The sequence below is a fragment of the Falco biarmicus genome, chromosome 12 (assembly GCF_023638135.1).
Source record: "Falco biarmicus isolate bFalBia1 chromosome 12, bFalBia1.pri, whole genome shotgun sequence".
NCBI classification, from domain to species: domain Eukaryota; kingdom Metazoa; phylum Chordata; class Aves; order Falconiformes; family Falconidae; genus Falco; species Falco biarmicus.
This window is the reverse complement of record NC_079299.1, coordinates 22358159-22378775: the sequence shown is the minus strand read 5'-3', so window position 1 is coordinate 22378775 and position 20617 is coordinate 22358159. Positions and strand designations below refer to the sequence as shown.

The 20617-nt window shown below is 40.7% G+C and overlaps 1 protein-coding gene across 3 annotated transcripts; it reads left to right on the top strand.

Moving 5' to 3' along the window:
- Positions 1–4519: 4519 nt before the first annotated feature.
- On the top strand, positions 4520–20387 carry YIPF4 (Yip1 domain family member 4). Of its 3 annotated transcripts, XM_056357391.1 has the most exons (6): positions 5757–6028; positions 9546–9699; positions 12666–12837; positions 14926–15003; positions 16867–16980; positions 19339–20387. In XM_056357391.1, the coding sequence occupies exons 1-6, from the start codon at positions 5944–5946 to the stop codon at positions 19474–19476; spliced, it is 741 nt and encodes a 246-aa protein (XP_056213366.1). In that variant the 5' UTR covers positions 5757–5943; the 3' UTR covers positions 19477–20387. The 3 variants fall into 3 exon arrangements, with proteins under 3 accessions (XP_056213367.1, XP_056213365.1, XP_056213366.1); XM_056357390.1 differs by lacking the exon at positions 9546–9699 and having other exon boundaries at positions 4703–6028; XM_056357392.1 differs by lacking the exons at positions 9546–9699; positions 12666–12837; positions 14926–15003; positions 16867–16980; positions 19339–20387 and adding an exon at positions 9018–9530 and having other exon boundaries at positions 4520–6028.
- Positions 20388–20617: the final 230 nt, after the last annotated feature.

The following is a 20617-nucleotide window of genomic DNA, read 5'->3' as shown; positions in this document are numbered from 1 at the left end:
TTTGAAGATATGTTGGTTGTTTCAAACACCTGTCCACATCCTAGTACATTAATTATGAGGTCTAGTAGAGCTCTTTGGTTTTGTATCATATCAACTGTCAGAGTGGATTTATATATGTCAAGACAGGAACACTCAGTATGTTGCAATTCAATACCCACCAGAAAATAGAAAGTGTGCTTTTCTACTTGTTTTTTCTTACAGAACAAAGCTGTGGGGGGCAAGAAATTTGCCTGGGTCTGCAGCATCAAGTGTCAGTGATAAAGAGCAAACAAAGGAAATACGCAGAATAAAAATGGTCTAATTTCTTCAACCTTCATGTCATTGTTTCTACTGTAAACAACATTAACTAAGGTCTTTCCTGAGAAGTATAGACTGCTGAGGGAGTAGGTAGGAAAGAAACCAAATACAGCTGTGGGAAGAGAGACACAGGGGTTATCAAGAGCTTGGTTATTCTTTCACATGTTGACGAATGTGAAATAGAGCTTTGAAGCATGAAGTTGCTCTGCTAAGCAACTAAGAAATTGAAACGATTGAAACTCACAAATGTTGATGAGACTGTCTTCTTTAAACTGTATTATTTTGAGATGTCCTTTCTGTGTCAAAAAAAAAAAAAGGTATTATTTACTATTAAAATCCATGTGTCCATTTTCACATTAATTTTTATATAGTGAGGTAGGCCTAAAGAGAGGAGAGGGTCTAACAACCCCTGATGCAAATCCAAAAGTCATTTCAAAGTGGATGATTTATACTATCAGCATAAAGATTAACCTAATCTGGTGTTACTCTGAGACATTAGGCATAAAACTCCCCAGCAACTCCTCCTTCCCCTGTCACAGCAGCTGACTCCAGACTTGTCCCAAGAAATTGGAAGATGACTCTTGCCATCAATGACTCCAGCTTCCTTTCACACAATAAATACTACAGAGTGTTCCAGTAAATCCACGTACTGCATAATTCTTGTATTTCTAAAATTAAAATTAAGCAGGAGCCCTTCCTAAGACAACCATTTGCAGACAGATTGTACTTGTGGCTATCCGACAAGGCATACGTATGCAGCACAGCTTTCTACAGCCTTTTTTGATACTTCCTTTCTCTTTTTTCCTTTCCCCGGCTACTATACAGTGAGCCACAGCACAAGCAAGTTGTCCTGCTGGTGGTAGGGGTGAAGCCAGCACTTTCAAACAGTTAAGGTATGTGGAAGGGTGGTTATGTCCAAAGAGCTACAAGACAACCTCAACTTCAGCAGACCAACTGGAGCAATTTATGATCGCTCCCATTTTTACATGTGGTCTGGACCTTAGTCAATGATGGTCATTTCTAAAGTGCACAGAAAGGAAATATGCATAAAATGCTGAGAAATCTACTACCAGCATCTGGGTGAAACAGCTAGTCAACTGGTTTTTGAACACTTTTTTTCAGCATCCCACCCTGAATTGAAACCTTGGGGGAGGTCTGACCTAGCAAAAGCAGTGCTAGAGTGCCTTCTGCTGGCGTTGTCACTAATTTTCTCGCACAATATTCCGTCTTGATTACGATCATCCCAAGTTCACTCCTCAGAGACGATCCAGTGTGAGACTTCACCTTTCTCTCTTTTGTCTTCTGCCATCCTTTTACAGTGCCCTGAGAACTACTCAAGAGGTACACTACCTTTGTCACACACATGCCCAAGTCTTGTTCTAGCAGTGTATGTTGCTGATCTTGTTAGGAGACAGGTACCGAACTCAAAGGTTTTAAGACCCTACTTCAATCAGTAAGAATTACAATAAAGCAACAGAAGGGTTTGCCTTAAGTGCAAGCAATTCCTTGACTTGGCATTCTTTGTTGTATTCCTATATGTAGTTAGAAAGAAATAGAAAAAAATTAAAACCAACCAAACCAACCAAAAAAACCCCCAAAACCCAAAGAAAGAAGCCTAGGATCTACTGAGGGATCTGGACCGGCTGGATTGATGGGCTGAGGCCAGACTCTATGATATTCAACAAGGAGAAATGCCAGGTCCTGCACATGGGTTACAACAACCCCACACAACACTACAGGCTTGGGGAAGAGCGGCTGGAAAGCTGCCCAGAGGGAAAGGACCTGGGTGTGCTGGTTGAGAGCTGGCTGAACATAAGCCAGCTGTGTACCCAGGGGGCCAAGAAGGCCAAGAGCATCCTGGCTTGTGTCAGAAACCGTGTGGCCAGCAGGACAAGGGCAGTGATTGATCGTCCCCCTGTACTCAGCCTGGTGAGGTCACACCTCGAATCCTGTGTTCATTTTTGGGCCCCTCAGTACAAGAAAGACATTGAGGTGTTGGAGCGTGTCCAGAGATGGGCAACGAGGCTGGTGATGGGTCTGGAGAACAAGTCTGATGAGAAGCAACTGAGGGAACAGGGGTTGTTTAGCCTGGAGAAAAGGGGGCTCAAGGGAGACCTTATCATTCTCTACAGCTCCCTGAAAGGAGGCTGTGAACAGGGGAAGCTGGTCTCTTCTCCCAAGTAACAAGTGATAAGACAAGAGGAAATGGCCTTAAGTTGTACCAGGGGAGGTTTAGATGGGATATTAGGAAAAATTTCTTCACTGAAAGGGTGGTCAGGCATTGGAACAGGCTGCCCAGGGAGGTGGTTTAGTCACCATCCCTGGAGGTATTTAGAAAACCTGTAGACCTGGTGCTTAGGGACATCGTGTAGTGGTAGACTTTGCGGTGTTAGGTTAATGGTTAGACTTGATGATCTTAAGGGTCTTTTCCAACTTAAATGATTCTATGACTCTGATTTCATGATTCTACTTTTGTCCAATAGCAGATGTGTCTGGCATTCTATGGAGCGCATACCTTCCACAAGCATCCAAGACATCCCAGGAACAACAGGGAGCAGCAAAATCATAACAGTGTAGGTAAATAGAATAGAATCATAGATCTTGAGTTGGAAGAGACCCAAAAGAATGACTGAGTAAAAATCCCTCCTCCTCACAGGACTACCTGCAAATAAATCATGACTAAAAGCATCATCCAAAAGCATCTTGAATTCTGACAAACTGGCTGTAACAGAGTAAAGAGGAAGAGACACCAGAAATTGAAGGAAGCCTGTCGCAAAGGTCCTGTAACAAATAAGTTCCACATAATAGTTAAGAAAATTAGTTCCTCTTACCAACTGTCTTGATTGCTCAACTTTTTAAAGGGGAAATCAGATTACACATGTCTGTAGGGCTGTTTTATCAAGACAGTTTTCAATTTAAAAATAGGCTACATGCTATAGGTGATTTTTTTTCACTGCTGCAAGGAAACTAATAAACACTGTAAAATGTCCACAGAGAACCTGAACCCAAGTTATATTTGATATAAACACAAACTTCAGTGATCTTTGGATGTGGCAAAGTAGTAACTATCTAGTCATGCTCTCTCCATACAAATCAGATTGGCTTTTATTTGTCCAAAAGTATTTGAGATGGAACTCGCAGTGATTTCTTTTAATGGGATATATACGAGAAAGGAGGTTCCTTCTCCAAATCAAACCACTGCTTTAACGCAATTCCTCATCCCATAACTTTTTCCATTTAAAATACATCCATATTTCTACTCCCACAGCATGTGTATTTCTACTTCCACAGCATGTGATGAGCTCTATGTATGAAGTAGAATTAAACATAGGTAGCATGAATACCAAATTCAACCAAGTTTCGCTGAGACGTCAGGGAAAAAACTGTCCTCCGAGAACAAATGTTGGTATTCAGCAGGGAGCAGAGGGAGCGAGCTAATGGCTAAGCCTAAGCAGGGTTATCTGGGAGCTTTTCTGTTAAGCCTTGTAGTCATTGAACACATAAAATGTGAGAACCTGATTCCTGATTCTTCAAAGCATAGACCACAACCAGAGCCAGGACTGGCAACAGCATCTCAATTGTATTATTTTACAACTTCTTTAGCACTACATAGGCCTCTCTGCAGGTCAGTCAAAAACAACGCTTCACAGCACTATCATCAACCAGATCATGAATGGACCATTTGGTGATGCTTTGCAGGTTATCAGATCTTAAGAAGCATTTCTTTAGAGTGAGGGTGGCCAAACACTGGAACAGCCTTCCTAGAGAGGTGGCTGATGCCCAAGCCTGTCTGCTCTGAAGTGGTCAGGCAGTTGGACTAGACGATCATTGTAGGTCCTTACCAACTGAAATCTGTTCTATTCTATTCACCACAGTTGCTGCTAGCAAGGCTTGGCAAAGGGGATATCTTGGATGCAGCAGCTTGAACTGTGGGAGAAGTTTCTGGATTTGCTAATTTATTTTAATGATGAACTAAAAAGGCACCCATTCTGGAGTGTATACAATATGTTGCATACACATTCTACATCTGATTTGTGGCTGTGCCAGATTTCCTTCTGGACAAACTGCAGGAAAGCAGTCCAGAAACCTCAGAACTACAGGGATACCAAAGATACTACTAATATACAGGGCCTGGGCACAGCTTAAAAAAATCCTGTGAAAACCGCATATAGATACTGAGAGGGAGCAAAAAAAAAAAAAAAAAAAAAAAAGGGAGAGAAAAAGAGGATGTAGGGTAACAGAATACATTTAGGTTTGTATATGTAAAACAATTAGCAAAAGGGTTGCAGGTGGCCATGACAATGCTGGGAGGTGGAGCCATATAAAGTATTGCTGGACAGTAAAGATGGAAGCAAATCCTTCTGAACAGCCAAAAGGAAGGACGCATTTTTTTCAACATCCATTATGGATGGAAAATATTTGGGATGATGCTATTAATTCAACAAAGAAATAAAAAGTCCATAGTTACATTCGAAAGGGTATTTGCCAGCAGATTTTTTGATACTGAAGTTCAAAATACTATTTTTAGCAGTATGCAGGAAGCAAATTGCATGTGTCAAGCAGCATGAAGACAATGAATAGACATGAATAAAATATCTCACTATGGAATGAGAAGCAGATTTAAAATTAAACATGATAACAGACAGTTGGTAGGCGGGGGCAGGCAGAAAGCATTGGCCATGTGGATGAACAACTTGTAGAAGAAAACTAGGAAAACTGTTGCAGACGGTGATGAGGGGGTGAAGCTGTCATCCTAGGGCGCTGCAGATGCAGAGTTTCCGCTGCCAGCCTTCAGATCAGATCTGGGAGGTCAGGCTGGACTAAAACATCTGGCTTCACGCCTCACACATTGCCCACCGCGACGACGGCCGCTCTGGCACCGAAGCGGCCAGCAGCACCGAAGCAGCCTGGCCGGCCTCCGAGGCCCCTGCTTGCAAGTGGGTCGCTTCTCACCACCCCCAGAGCCTCGCCAGCCGCCCTTCCGCGAGCAGCATTCGCTGCAGGAACACTTTTTTTTGGGGGGTTGAGACAGGGAATTCACCGGGGCCACCTTTTGGCGTGGCGTTCGGATGCCGCACCGACCCCGCACACGGGTCACCCCGCAGCCTCGGAAGGTAAGTGGCAAGGGGCGCCACGAGCCGGCAAACGGTGGGGGCCCCCCGCTGGGCCACAGCCCCACGGCCCCAGCCCACCACCGCACCTGTGCGCCGCCAAGGGGCCCCCGCGCGGTCCCGGCGCCGGCAGGCAGCTCCGGGGCAGGGGATCGGGCGGAGCGGCCCCCCCCCGCGGGCAGGAGTCCCTCGGCACGGTGCCCCGCCGGAGCCTACCGCTGCCACCCCTCACACGAGTGGAGTCGCGCCTCGGCCAATCAGCAGAAGCTTTATACCGGAGTCGAAGTGACTCAATCCCCGAGACGGAGCCGGGGAGCCAGTCAGCATTGGCCCTGCGGCGACCAATCACGGCGCGCCTTGCAAGCGGCCAATCGGAGGGGCGGTGTCGCTTGTTGTTGTCCTGTGAGGCGGCTGCGCGGTGGTCGTTGGGTGCCGGCCGCCGCCGCAGGAGGGACGCGGGGAGGCCGCAGGCCCTGGTGCCCGCTCGTCTCTTCCTGCCCGCACCGGCCCCGCAGCCCCCGCGGAGGGCGGGGAGATGCAGCCCCCGGGCCCTCAGCAGCCGCCGCTTTATGCGCCCAGCAGCGGGGACTTCACCTTTGTATCCTCGGCAGACGCCGAAGGTGAGCGCGGGGCCGCGCTCGGGGCCGCTCTCGCTTTCCCGAGGGAAGGGCTGGGCCGGCCGCCGGGGGAGCGGGCGGCTCCCTTGCGGCTGGGGCGAGCGGTGCCTCCCTTGCCCTCCCCCCGCCCGCCCCCGCGGCCGGTGGCGTGGCCGGAGGCGGAGCGGGGTGGCTGAGGTGGCCGCTGCCCTCGGGGCCGCGGGGCGCCCGCGGCGGGTGCCGGGAGCGGCGCTCCGGGCGGCGCGAGCCGCGTGGCAGCCCCGGCGTGGCAGGGCCGGCCGGGCCGCGTCCCTCGGGCTCTCCGAGCCGTACGCCGGGCTGTGGCCGGCGGCCTGACATAACCGTGACAAGCGCTGTCACGGACCGCTCCTCATCCCCGCGTTGATGGGAGCGCAGTTTGGTGTCTTTCGAAGATTGCCCCGTATGTTCGCAGTCGCTGCGATGCTGTGCCAAAGTCTGTGCCGTGTCTCACTTCAGCACAGTAATCGCGGGGGAAAAGAAGCTCTGCGTGTAGTTTAGGGCTGAAGCGTGGCCAACTGCTGCAGCACAAAGAGCTGTGGTGTACCAGCATGCCGTGAAGATCCGCCTTAAGACTGCAGAAATGAACGTACAGGAGTCAGTGTTGTGCAAACTTATTTTGGTGGAGGATGATCTTTTGGGCTTTACCTATTTAAACAGCAAGCATTCCACTTTATGTGTGAATTTGGTTACCATTGTAATTGTGGATAGGGGTAGGGGTTCATGTAAATACTGACTCATGTGCCCCACCCTGGAAAAGAATTACTGAAGTGGGAAAACTACTGAGAATACCTGTCTTTAGTGAACTTCCCAGTCCTTCTGACAAGGAACGCTAATCAACAGGTACAATCTTGGCTGTGTTTTTTCATTGTTGTTTTGTTTTGTTTTTCTTCTCTACCTTGGCCTGAAAAAGGATCCACGTACCTCTTCTGGATTCCCCCAGGAGTATTTGTTGAGCAATGCTGAACCCAATCCAATACAGCCACCTTTCCAGTAGGATGTGCTAAATTGGGCTCAGCTGTGTGTTCTTTATCAACATAAGTGAGGTTTGATCTCCTGCTTGTTCAAGTGTAGTTCTGTCTGCAAAGTCCTGCATAGACTTACCCTAACATATAAAAACATAAAGTAAACAGCTTGATACTTCTAAAAATACTAGATGTTGCACTCTGATTTCTATGTTTCCCAAATCCTGATCCCTGTGAAAGTATAAGCTGTTTTATTTTCCCATCTTATTTCCATAAGAGTTAGGCTCTTTGTGGGAAAGAATGCTGGAGAGGTGTTCTCAATGAAGTGGACAGATACAGTATAAAGAACAAACTGTTAGGGTTGGGGTTTTTTTCCCCCTTCTATAAAAAATTTAGAGCTTTTAAAAATTGAGAGCAAAGACTGTCTTGAAAGCTGGTTTCCCACAGTGCCTGGTTGAAATGACATGTGCAATACCTCAGTTTTGCTTCTGTGGTGTTCTGCCTGAGACAGTAGCAGTGAAGGCACCCTAACTCTTCCTGGCAAGCATCAGAACCATCAATTCTTGGCAGATTCTTCAGTGCTTGGTTGGCCTGCTGTTAACCTTGTCATTCAAAGCAGCCTATAGAACAGGGGATGGTGGATTTTTTTCCTTGCTTTCTGCACCTTAATGTCCTATCTGAGATGTCTTGCAAAATAGACTTAAAATCATGTTAATAGGTTTCATGATTAAGAAGTGTTGTTCTAAGTATTCACCAATCGTTGGACTGCTAAAAGGAATCTTTTAGTAAATAATTAGTAAATAAGACTGGTGTGGAAGTTTCCCTGCCTCAGGATGGATTGTCAGTGAGCGGTCACTGAGAAAGGAGAAATAAATGGCTGGTTGGACTGTTATATTTGCTTGTCCTGACAGTCACGTTTGTGCGCAAAGAGTAGCAAGAACCTGTCCTTGCAAAGAAGTGTATTGTTGTAGCATAAGCAAATATTTTTAGGTGACCAAAGTGTCCCAGTGACAACAGAAAACTTTGGAGGCTTTCTTTACCTTGACACCCAGGCATTGAGAATACATTTTTCTTTTTTTCCTCCCTCTGTAAACAGCAGAGAAAGGCTTTTCTTGTGTCTTGCGAGATCAGTGTATGTGTGCTGGTACTGACAGGAGTGAAGAGAAATTCCTTTTTTAAGTTATGGTCATCTTTACAAGGATCATGCTCAGATGATGTTCCAAGAATCAAAGCAATGGATCATTAACTCTCATGATTATGAAATGGTTGAAAAGCATTTATGGAGAAGCTTGAATTTAAGCTTGACTGGCCTAGAAAGCTTATTTGGGAAGGAGAATTTTCTTAAATTAATTGTGATACTGAGTGATCAGTGAATGCTTCAGACATGCTGGCTGAAGACACTATGAGATTCTGTCAGATCTTTGTTTCTAGAAAACGACGTTGCATTTTGATAGAAAATGTTGCAATTGTGATCTGAAAATATGACCCGATTTGCCTCTGTGAGAATGTGTTTCAGGAATACTCGTGATAGCTAGGTGTTTTGGGAAATTTGTGCCTAGGAACTTTTCTGGGTGAAGAACGCACAACAATGAAAAGGCATTGGATGAGAAGAGAGTTTTTGTGTCTCAGTGTATTTGTAATAAGGTTTATACAAAAAAATTTACATGTTTCTGTTTGGATTTTTCCTTTTTAGCAAATAATGGAAATCCATGATTTCATAAAGGAATAATTATTCCTTCTTCTACATTTTATTTCTTCCTTCAAGTTGCTTGGTATATTTTCAGTTACTATTCTGCATTTTTCATCTGTATATAACAATATGAGACAACAGAGTAGTATTTATTGGTGACTTTGACGCAGCCAGAACATATATAAGTTGCTCTTTGTTTTGGTTTCTTTAATACTGTGGCACAGCAAGATCATAGTATATTGAAGAGAACTCCTTGTATCTCTTCTTACTGGCTGGAGCATAAGGATCTCTGATAGTATTTTTTTTCTAATATTTTCAGCTGTATTAAAGGCAATTACAATTACAAATGAAAACATTTGGTCTTCTTTCATGAGAAATTGGACATAAAAGCAGAGAATGTTTTAGCTGAAGCAATGCCACTGTGCAGAAGTGGGCTCCAAAAGAGGTATAGTATGATCAGAAAAGAAGTGGTAAATAATCTACAACTTAGAGTATGATGAGACTTTCATTAGTGAACTCCTTTTATGCCATATGCTTAATGATAAAGCACACATTGAAGGCTTTCTGTCATAACACTGTGTCATCAAAACATGAATTCCATTTGGAAGCTAAGGCTTGGTAATTCGAGACCTAAACCGACGTTGTTGCTTTTGCATTAAAACTGGAAGTACCCTTTCAAATTCTGTATCTGTTAAAGTATAATTTTATTCTGTAACTAAATATTTTGTGGTGAGGAGCAGCACATGTGGCTTTATGTATCTGTTGCTTATCTTCCAGTACTTATGAAATCTAATGGCTTTTGGCCGTACATAAAAAGGTGTATCTTTCTCTCCCTTTTTCTTTTAAGATCTTAGTGGCTCCATAACAACTCCAGATGTTAAGCTAAATCTTGGAGGAGAATTCATCAAAGAATCTACTGCAACTACATTCCTAAGACAGAGAGGGTATGGCTGGCTTCTGGAAGTGGAAGATGATGACCCAGAAGATAACAAGCCACTCCTGTATGTCATAATTATTTTTGGGTATCTGTCTGTATTAGTAGTGTAGGAAAAAAAACCCAACTTGTAGCCTCTTAAGTTATACCCCAGCCTTTTGCTGTGACTGGAATTCAGTTCGACAGATTACTTGACCAATGATTGTTTTCTAGTGCAGGAATGAAAACATGATGTTTCTTATTATGGGTTTTATTTTTAGCATAAAAGAGAGGCTTGTTGTTCACTGTGGAGGAGGAAGGAAGGAGGAAGTAAAATCCGATTTTATTAATCTCTAGAAGTATAAAGCTTTTATGGCTTTTCTGCCCTTAGGTGTTGATCTTAAAATGATAGAATCGTTTAGATTGAAAAAGACCTTTAAGATCAATAGCGTCCAACTGTTAACCCAGGACTGCCCGGGTGGTATCTGGTATGGTAATTTAAAAATGAGGTTGTATTCTTTCCATCTTCTGCACTGATTATGTGAGTTCTTAATGCTGTCAAAGAATTGGAGGCTAAGGCAATCCTGTGGAAAGATTAATGTTAAGTAAATGTAAGTAAATTCTGTCAGTTATTCTGAAGTGAAAGCATTATGAATCATGCTTATTACAGTAGGGATGCTAGAAGCAAGGTTGCGCAAACTTTATGATCTTTGATGTTATAAAGCTAGATTAAAAGGGTGGTAGTGTTGAAAGACAAAACTGTCCTTAAAACTGAAAAATCTCAGCATCCCTTGTTCTGTTCACAGAAACATGGGTGGCTGAAGAAAGTTAGTATCTTAAGGTTATTACACTGTGAGTCAGGCAGCCTGGGTTTTGGTCCTTGTGCTGCACCTAAGCAACTTCATACTCAGTGTCTCACATACAGGAAAACATATACAGTGTTTTCCTGTGTGAATTAAAGATAATGATGCTTTAAAAGCTTGAAGTGAGCACGTGAGTACTCTGGAGAACTCAAATGAGAGTGCTGGGAGAGAACAGATGTCTGGAGAGCTTAACAAAATGACACTGCTACTTGAAAAGTAAATTAAAGTGTGCAGAAGTAGCTCCTTGTGTGAATAAGTCTGTTCTATGAATCTCTACTTTTTCATTTCGAAACAGAATGGTGTACTGATGTGAAAACATATGAATTCTCTTTTTTGTGTAACTTTTTATCCCACAGAAAACCAAGTTTGTGATTCAAAGACAGCTAGGTGTTCTTAGCTGCTGATTGCTGGAAGTGAGAGGAATGCCAGGGAGATAAATGATCAGTTTGTGGCAAACGGGATGAATATAATCATCCTCACAGGAAAGGCCTTAATCTGACTTTCATGTAGCAGTTTTTATGCAGTTAGGATTATTCCCAGAATATGTGCTGTAATGAAGCTTGGTAACCTGAATCCTACAAAGGATTTCAAGAACAGCAGCCAGCTAAGGGAGGTTCACCAGTGTGGTGCTGCTGGGCAAGCATTTTGTTCAATAGAATTGAGATTATTTTATGATTATTTTTTTTTGTTCTCATTGGGCAGCCTTACTCCAGACACTTATTTCCTGTTACACCTGCCACATTTCTGAGGTGAGATAGCTGTGAGCTTCATGTGAAATGCAGTTTATTCACATGAGAAACTGTCAGAAGCCCTAGGTGATGACAAAGAATTATTTCTGGGCAGGAGAATATTTGTGTTACACAGTCTTTAGAGTAAAATATAGGAATACTACATCCTGTTTAGGTAAATGGAGGAAAATAGAAGCTCCTAGTCTAATCCTTAAATTCAGGGATGTGTTAACAATTTTTGTTATTTACTCACAAGTTAGTAATATCAATTCTGAAATAGCTTCAGTAATAGCAATCCTGAAAATGCCTTGAGAGACTGAATGAGCAGTTGTCATTTTGCGGTTGTTTTGGTTTTTTTTCTAAGAGAAATTCTGGTGAATCATGTCTTTGCATTTATTTCTTGCTTCAGCTTTTCTGGGGGGAAACCCATAATTCAAGGCCTTGTACAAAACTTTCATAAATGGACTTAGGACATGATTCTGCATTTTTCTCTGCTGTGCTCCTAAATGTAGAGCAGAGGGATATCTGCTGGAAGTCTCTTGCAACTCTTCAGAGCTCCTCGGTCATGACTACATAAGGAAGACACTAACGTACAGTTCTATCGTAAGGTTCCATGCATAAACTCAAAGAAGTGGAATTGGCCTTTACTTAGAAAGTGTGATTCCCTCCCATAAGGAGGGATTACTAAGACAATCACAGCAAGAGGTACCAGTTCATAGTCTCCTGTGCAGAAGAGTCTTCCAGTCCATTTGTAGCTGCTTACCAATAGTTTGTAACAGGGATTGGAGAAGGCAATTAGAGAAGAGCAGATCTGTTGATAGAATTTATTGCTTGTTTAGTTGGCTTTTATTTATTTTTACCATATTGGAAGCAAGCCAGTAATTAAACAATTGGTATAAACTGGTCTCCTGAAAACTGCTGTGGTGAAGCAAGTTAAAACCGATTTTACTTTAGAAAATTGGTTTTACCTGATATTTTTTGAATGGTTTAGGATTAGTGAATGTAAAGGTATTCTTTCTTGTGGAGTTTGAAATAAAATGTGCCCGTAGTAAGTGTGCTCAGCATAGGAATGCACAGACATTCTACTTCCGTGTATCCATGTCTTTGACTTTTTAAGTAGTTAGAATGGTATGAATGTGTCATGTATTCCTGCATGTCAGAAAATAGATTGACTGTCTTAGACTGGTAGGGTATGTTGTGTGTTTTCTGTTCTCAGTCTTGTAATTGTTTTTTGAATAATTAAATATATCTAGCTGTGTCACAGCGGTTACTGAATGTGGGATGAAGGTATGGTGTTGCTTTGTTGTGGACAAACTGTTCCTTTGGTAGTTATGGCTTCAGAAAGCCTTATGGGTGACGGGAGGCTTGCTCTATAAACCTACTGTTTGCCCCTGCACTTACTTTTTTATGCTCTATTTTATTACCATGGTGTATAGTAATGCTCACTTGCTTTACAATTTCAGGGAGGAACTCGACATTGATCTGAAGGATATTTACTACAAAATTCGATGTGTGTTGATGCCTATGCCGTCTCTTGGGTTTAATAGGCAGGTAGTGAGAGACAATCCAGACTTTTGGGGTCCTCTGGCGGTTGTACTCTTCTTCTCAATGATTTCATTATATGGACAGTTTAAGGTAGGTATAAGCCTTCTACCTAAAAAGAAATCTAAACTAAATCTGGGGAAATGATTGCTAAGCAATTTGCATTCTTACGTAGGTAGAATGTCTTTTCTTCGCATACTAATGCGGGGCATTTCAAATTCTGTTTCACAAGTTAATCTGTAGAAAGACAGCAGTAAGAAATGTATTAGATAGCCCATGGATAACTTGATCATGATGAAATGTCAGGTTTGGTTTTATACAGTAAAAGAAAGGAAAGACGTGGTTTCCGGAGGAAATAACTTGATACTAACAGGTTTATAGTCATATTAGTGAATCTTCCCACTTGAATTGTGACCTTTTGTTAACATGTTTTTTATTACTAGAAAATGTTACCAAAGAACATTTGTTTGGATGCCATATTTTTTATTTTCTGACAAATAAAGCTACTTGTTTAATTCATACTGTATCACTGCCGTTACCTGGTATATTTAATCTCCATTAGTGCCATTTGCTATTTTGTCCTCCCTGCTCAATTACAATCGAATAACTTTCCTCTGGTCAGTAGGCTTTTTCTGTAATTCCTTTTGAACTCCAGGGTGGATAGCTATTCAGAGGCATTGTGCAGATGTAATTGGCCTCCATAAACACTGTTAGCTTTTTTTCTTTATGTTCAGATTGACAGTAGAGAAGCGGTATCTTTCGTAGTCACAATTTATATGTGAGCCTAGGTGATTCTGATTCAGAAACCTTTGCGACTATATGTGTAGTTACAGTTGTTTAACATACAACGTAGTAAAGCAATAAGCCATATGTGAAGCAGCAGAATGTGCTTATGCAAGGATTTTTGTGAATGGTGAGATAAAATCACTCCCTTTATGACCTCTGGCTTCCATATGGTGTACCAACGCTGACAAAGAATTCACTCTGTGTCTTGTTTCTATGAACTTGAAGTGAGTAGACTAAATCACTGTATTATTCAAGTCTTTTGGGTGGACCACTTAGCTGTCTCCCAGGCAAAGCACGGACCGTTCCTTGACCCCACGACAGATAAGCTACTTTCTGCAGTTTGTGTACCTACTGTACATGAACAGTAGGTCTAACATTTCTTAGAAACAGTGGATTTAACATACTGATGTGAAAGTACTGTATATGTGTGAGGAGGGAAGGCAGTAGCTAGCAGCAGAGTGACTGACAGCAGCTAGACTAGATGAACTGAAAGGTGGGCTGTAAGCTGGGGAGAGATGAGCATTCCAGCTTTAAGACTTTAATCTGGTCCTCTTCCTTTAGACAGTGGAGGAAAGCAGGAGGTAGAAGGAGGCCATGTGCTAGTTTCACAGATAGCATAAAGCTATTGTTATGGACTTAATTTTTAAATTCAGCCGTCGTGCATTTGAAAATAGACTGGACTGAACTGTTGTTTCCTTGTAAAAAGGTATTTCAAAAGGGAGAGCAAAGGGGAGACTATAGTCCTCCCAGAGGCTCAGCTCCAAGAATAGCTAAGTTACTTTGAAGATTCTGTTAAGCCAGAAAATGATTTTTAAGATTTCACCTGTTTAAGAGCAGAGCAATGAAAGAATCAGGAAAAAAATGGCAGAGTATGTCCCAGGAGTCTGGGGCTTCTATTAAGCTGTAATCATTATCAGGCTCTACTGAGAGTTAGTCCTATGTCGTCTTCTGAGCATTCCCAGTTTGCGTAAAGTGGCATCCTTATGGATGAAAGAAGCAGAATTCCAACTCCTTGTATTGGTTGAGCTGGCTTTTAAAAACTGAGGTCACATTTTGTAATAGGCAGGATATGAAGACATTTATTTAGCTAGGGTGGTCTAAGCTTTAGTTTTAAGTAAACTGTACTCTGCCACAGTATTACAATACTTAGCAAAACACGTTGCATATACATTCCATGTTCACCAAACTTACCGTTAATGTGATTCTGTAAATGTAACCTCTGAATTTTATTCTCAAGTTGCATTGTGATACTAAGTAAAAATATTCTTGGTGCAATTCAGAATTGTTTTGTGACAGCAAATTGCTGTGACAGCAGTGAAAGTGGTAATAGAAATGTGTTTTCTTTGATCACAATGATAATTATTAATACAAATGAATTATTGTTTGTCTCTTAAGGTTGTTTCTTGGATTATAACTATTTGGATATTTGGATCCTTGACAATTTTTTTACTGGCCAGGGTTCTTGGAGGAGAAGTAAGTACCTGTATGCAAAAAGGACATAAGAGGGAGGTAATGTAAAGTCTCTTGACTACATTGTTCAGTAGTCGTTGGGTTTTCTTGGTGCTTGACTGTGGACCTTGTAGCTGACTAAGAATGGATGCAGTTAGTAAGTGTAATGCCTACATTTTGGGTTGTTGGCCATCAAAGTAAAATCTGAAATACAGAGATGGTCAACTAGCCTTTCTGTGTACTGGATGGTGCGCTGGTTGTGACAAACAATCTGGCAATTTGTACTGTGAATCCCAGAAACTTAACAGGTGCCTGTGATCCAGAACTGAAGTCCATTCTTGAGGGACAAGTGCTTTCAGTTTATTGGTCACTGAGCTAAATGGGATCCTTTCTCCTTTGCACGGCTCTTGCACTGTGCTTTATTAAAACTTCTATTTTTTTTTTTAATGGGGCTAACAGCAATTGTATAATGTCCTTGTGGGTAGAGTACCTACCAGTGTTTGTTTTTATCTTTGGACTGATGCAGTTCAAACCTATTAAAGGATGAAAATCAGTGCATGTTCTTGAACTGCAAAGCCAATTGATGTTCTGACCTACATACCTCCCTCCAGCTGCTTGCACCAGCAGGGTTGGAAAAGTGGTTTGAGCTGTTTACAAATGAAGTCACTAAGTGATTCAGGTGTAAATGACAACAAATGACTTGCAGCAAGGCCCACAAGACAGCTACAGTGAAAACAGTCAGGAGGGTAGAAAGTTCTTAAAAATGGCTCTGCAGCAAAAAATGCATTGAACTGTGTTGTGAAGAACCAAATACTCAGTGATGCCCAATTTTTATATTTTTACTATGCATCTTGCATTAATGATGAATAATGTTTCAGATTTCCTACTTATCTTTACATTTTTTAAACTTTCTTCTAATTATAATTGCTACAGTCTTCTAGTGTGAACACTGTTTTGAAAGAAAAAGCTTTTACAAATGTGATCACATGGTATTTCTGCATGCCACATAATCCAGATGCCCTTAAATCAATCTGTTTTGCAACTCAAAATGTGAAATTATTAGAATGTATAAATTGGCAAGGAAGTGTAAGTGCACAGTGGACTGTGAAGGATCAACAGCCACAAGAGAGTGATTGCAGGATGGTCATTTGTCTCGCCAGTATTTTTCCTGTTAAATCCAAGAAGCCTAATTTGGCCCAGGAACATTTCAAACCGTAGTAGGGGAAAATCAGACATTTTAATCCCCATGAAGCTAAAAACAGTTACAGAATTACTTTGAACAAATCTGTTTAAGATAGTAAAAATAATTTTAAACTGGAAATCAGATTTCTGTGCCTTAGAGGGACCAGGTTCTAGGTCTTCCACTGATGCCAAAAGCATTCATGTACTTCATGCATTTATTTATGTATAATGGATATGAGTATGTTAATGCAGGAAATTACATCTTTGCTACTTTTGACAGCCAGGACTACAGCTGGTGATTTGAGAGGTCTGTTCTAGTTCTGTGCTCCTGGGTATCACACACACACCATGGAGAGTGGCAGTTGAGAACCTCTTAAGGCAGAACATGAAAATTTGAGCAGTGGGTGGAATTACATGTTGAACCTGTATAAATTCTTCCCTTGGAAGTGATAAAATTGTCATTTACAACTTTTTTTTTTTTAAAAAAATGACAATGTTCTAAGAGAACTGAATGATTAATTAAAAAAATTCTAGGGGGTAGCATACAAAACCAATTTTCATACTAGCAAGCTTCCTTTAGTTGAAATCTCATGAATACCTAAGAAATTATTATTGCTATTCATACTGTTATTACAAGATCAGATTGTGTATGGTGACAAAGATGGAGTACTACAAAGCTTGTTTTTATGTGCTTGAAAATTTCAGGTTGCTTATGGCCAAGTTCTTGGTGTGATAGGATATTCCCTACTTCCCCTCATTGTCATAGCACCCGTACTTTTGGTGGTTGGATCATTTGAAGTTGTTTCTACCCTAATAAAAGTAAGTTCAGTATAATCTATTGTGAATTGTTTACAGTTATTTTTAAGTCACTTTCCTAAGACTACAAGTATTAATCTGTTCAGGGCGACATAACAATGTGTCAAAATAATCAGAACTACAATGTGAGGTCTGTGATCCTCTTGGTGGACATGACTGCTAAGCAAATTCTGTTTCAAATGTTTGAGTACTTGGGGCATGTACAGACCTGTTGCTATAACAACACCTGTTGTTATCAGGTTAGCTTATATTTAAATATTTTGTGGTGCTCTAATAGTCGCATTAAAAATAAATAGGGTTATCATTTTGAGAAAAGGATGCATAACTAAACCTCAAAATGAAGAATCTGAAAATAAGCCGTTTGATCCCTTCCCCCGTCATCCAGTTTATTTTTAGTTACTGCAGCATGAATATGACATTAGTCATTATTCTGAGACCTTCCCATAGTGGTAGCTTTACAAAGCCCTTGATACCCTTTGCAGAGACGGCAAGTATTGTTCTGATTTACTGCAGACGTGGAATGTAAGGCACAGAGCAAGAGTAACTTCCCTTATACCACCTGCTGTTGGATGCTTTTTATGCAACTAGCAACGTTCCCTGATAGATCGGAAAACTACATAATGTTCTTGAACGCTTCCAGTACTACTTAAAACCCTTCTAGGTAGCCTTTGAGGTCATTGCTGAACTTTTGGAAAGGTTGGCTGAGGAAGTTCTCTTCCTAGCTAAGCTGTACACTTTCTGAGTTCTTGTTCTGTTGATTTGATTGATTTCTGTTTTTTTGGCGTGCTGGTACACAATATAATTGAAGCACAACTGAAGTGTATGATAAATAACAAAATTGCTGTGTTTGTGATTTGATAACTTGTAATTACTGTGAAGCGATACAGTCAGCAAATCATTAACTTGCCAGTTAACTAATGTATAACTTGAAAATAAATAAATGTTAATGAAAAGTCTGTTACTTGAGTACTGGTAACAATCTTACATGAACTTCAGGGTGAATCTGTGCTAGGTTCTTACCTTTTACATCGTTGGTGTGAAAATGCAGGACGAGCCCCATACGGCCAAAACTACTTATGCTGTGACAAGTACTGCTACTTACGGCTTGAGAGCTCTGCGCTTGGGGAAATATTTCCCAGTCCTAGAGTTGGGGAACTTACAGTGAAATAGTGACATTCCAATCAGTTCTTTTCCAGTTGCAATCAGCGAAGTAATGCACCTCAATTGTTTCAGTTGCTGCAATTTTCCTAATGTTTCTTAGGGAATTCAGTCATGATTCTTGAATGTTCTTCCTGTCCATCTCTGCAATCCTAGGTTAGGCAGCAAAAACAGGAGTATGCAATCACATGCATATTTTTTGTTGGGGTTTTTTTTGTTTGTTTTTATAATGGCAGTTGAACAGGCCACATAATCCCTCAAGGGGCTTCAACTCCTGACAGAACTGTAGGACAAGTTCTTTGCTGGGGTCCTACTATGTCTGCCCCCTTTGCTCTTGTGTTTTGCAGAAGATCACAGTGGCTTTGCATGCTGGATGGTTTTAAGTATTTTTTTCCTTTTTTTTATTAATACTCGAGGTGCTGCTAGAGGATAATGATGTCTGATTACTTTTTGCTATAACCTTGTTAGTTTGAGGTTTAAGTTCACTGGCCTCAAGACATTTTTTTTTTTTAAATATGCATGTTAACTTCATATAGCACAGTGGATGTTCATAGGTAATGTTGCTTTCTGCCAGTCTTTTAAACTGGTTCTTTCTTAATTTAGTAAGCAATATAGTTTTTGATACAAATTGTATTTTGGCAGGCTTCTCACTGCACCTGAAAGAACTATGAATATGAGGTTCAGTTACCTTGAGGTGGAGGCACCATAATTAAAGAAAAGTTTGAGCCAGATAAATCCTGAAATAAAAAAATAGTAATTAAACTCTCTGGTGTATATATTATAGAGGAAGAGTCAAGTACAGTGACTCTTTTGCTTAAAGAAAGGGAGGGGTCAATAGTTGGGGTCAGTCAAGGTAGAAAGAAAAATTACTAATCCAGTGATGTTTCAGATTACCAGTGTATATGGCTTGCTTTATGATGTCTGTCTTATATTAGAGAAAAGTTACTGTAGATCCTTAGCTGTTTACTTCAGTAAAAATGGCTCAAATAAAAAATAATATGACTCTTTGTTAAATGTTTCTCTAAACTTAAATGAAAATGTGTAGTGTATTCTTTTCTATTCATGGTGTGTGTGTGTGTGTAGTTCTCCAAAATTCTTATTTGAGGGAGTCTTAATCCTGTTGAGAGAAGAACTGATTTTTGTCTTGGTATTTGGAGAGATTTTCTTGTGGTGTCAGCTAAGATTGTTCATCTTCTTTTTCAGTTGTTTGGAGTCTTTTGGGCTGCATACAGTGCTGCATCATTACTAGTTGGAGAAGAATTCAAGACCAAGAAACCCCTTCTAATTTATCCAATCTTTTTATTATACATTTATTTTCTGTCCTTGTACACTGGGGTGTGATCTAGTGCAATATGAGGCCAGAAACTGTATTTTATTCACTTGCAGACTGATAACACATAAGAATAAGGAGGCTGGAGATAACACAAGTGACTGTTTTGTATCCGGTTGTCAAGATGTTTTAAGATCGGAGAGCATATTTGTGTATATTATTTAATGAAGCAATTGTAGCTATATAGATTTGTATCAAAGTTCTAGGTTTGTTTAAAACTCTTCAGATTTTAATGAACAAAATAAAAGAACCTTGTGTTTTATAAGAAAATGCAGCAAAACCACAACTCAATACCTGTGCCAAAAGCACTAGGACCAGATAACTACATTCGAGGAGAAAAATGAGAAGTTAACTGTAACAATCTCAAAGTGCAATTTTTCTTTTGAGCTTAAACACAGCTGGCTTTTTTGGCACAGCAAATTCTGTAGATAATATATATTTATGAAACAGTCCTGATTGTTCACAGAATAGTCTGTATAATCAAGACATGAAGATATTACTTTTAATTTAGTGCCTCAATTACTTTGATTTGGCTATTGAGTTTTTATAAATTCCAATTTGTTTTCAAAACATGTATATACTGTGTATTTTGTATCTATGGCTTGTGTGTAGCGTAAGTACTCCATGGTTAAGGATGTATATTGGGTTTTTAAAAGATTGAAGATACAAGTATTTGAAGTCTTCATTTAATATCTCTGACCAAAGGAGCAAGATATTTACTGCGTGACATTATTAATTAAAATGCATATTTAGAGAAACAAATTATTTTACTTAAAAGTATAAATTTACAGAGAAAAGGGGGAACACTTTTCTCAGCTGTAGTGGTGGCTTAATGTTGGAGAAAAAAGATGATCTATCAAATTTGTGTGACCTTTAAACAATGTTATTTTATGATGGCAAAATAAAAATAATGCTTCCCTAACTGTTTTACAACATCTTGCTCTGTCTTGCTTTTAATAGCATGCTATTTAACACGCATCCATTCCCTTCCCCCCACCCCCCAGTACTATTAATTCCTTGTAAAGAGAAATTAAAAAAAAAAGATTTGTAAGGCCAGATTTTCCCTCCACTAAATAAGGCAGAATTACAGCCTTAGTAACAATTACAGTCTTGCTAATTTTGACTATCCAAGGGTTATGTAATAACGTGATG

Excerpts from the sequence above, each read along its gene's own strand:
- YIPF4 (XM_056357390.1), top strand. The coding sequence starts at position 5,367 with ATGCCGCACCGACCCCGCACACGGGTCACCCCGCAGCCTCGGAAGGTA. Across the intron at positions 15,004-16,866 it reads CCAGGGTTCTTGGAGGAGAA|GTTGCTTATGGCCAAGTTCT; the intron begins GTAAGTACCTGT and ends TGAAAATTTCAG. Across the intron at positions 16,981-19,338 it reads TTGTTTCTACCCTAATAAAA|TTGTTTGGAGTCTTTTGGGC; the intron begins GTAAGTTCAGTA and ends CTTCTTTTTCAG.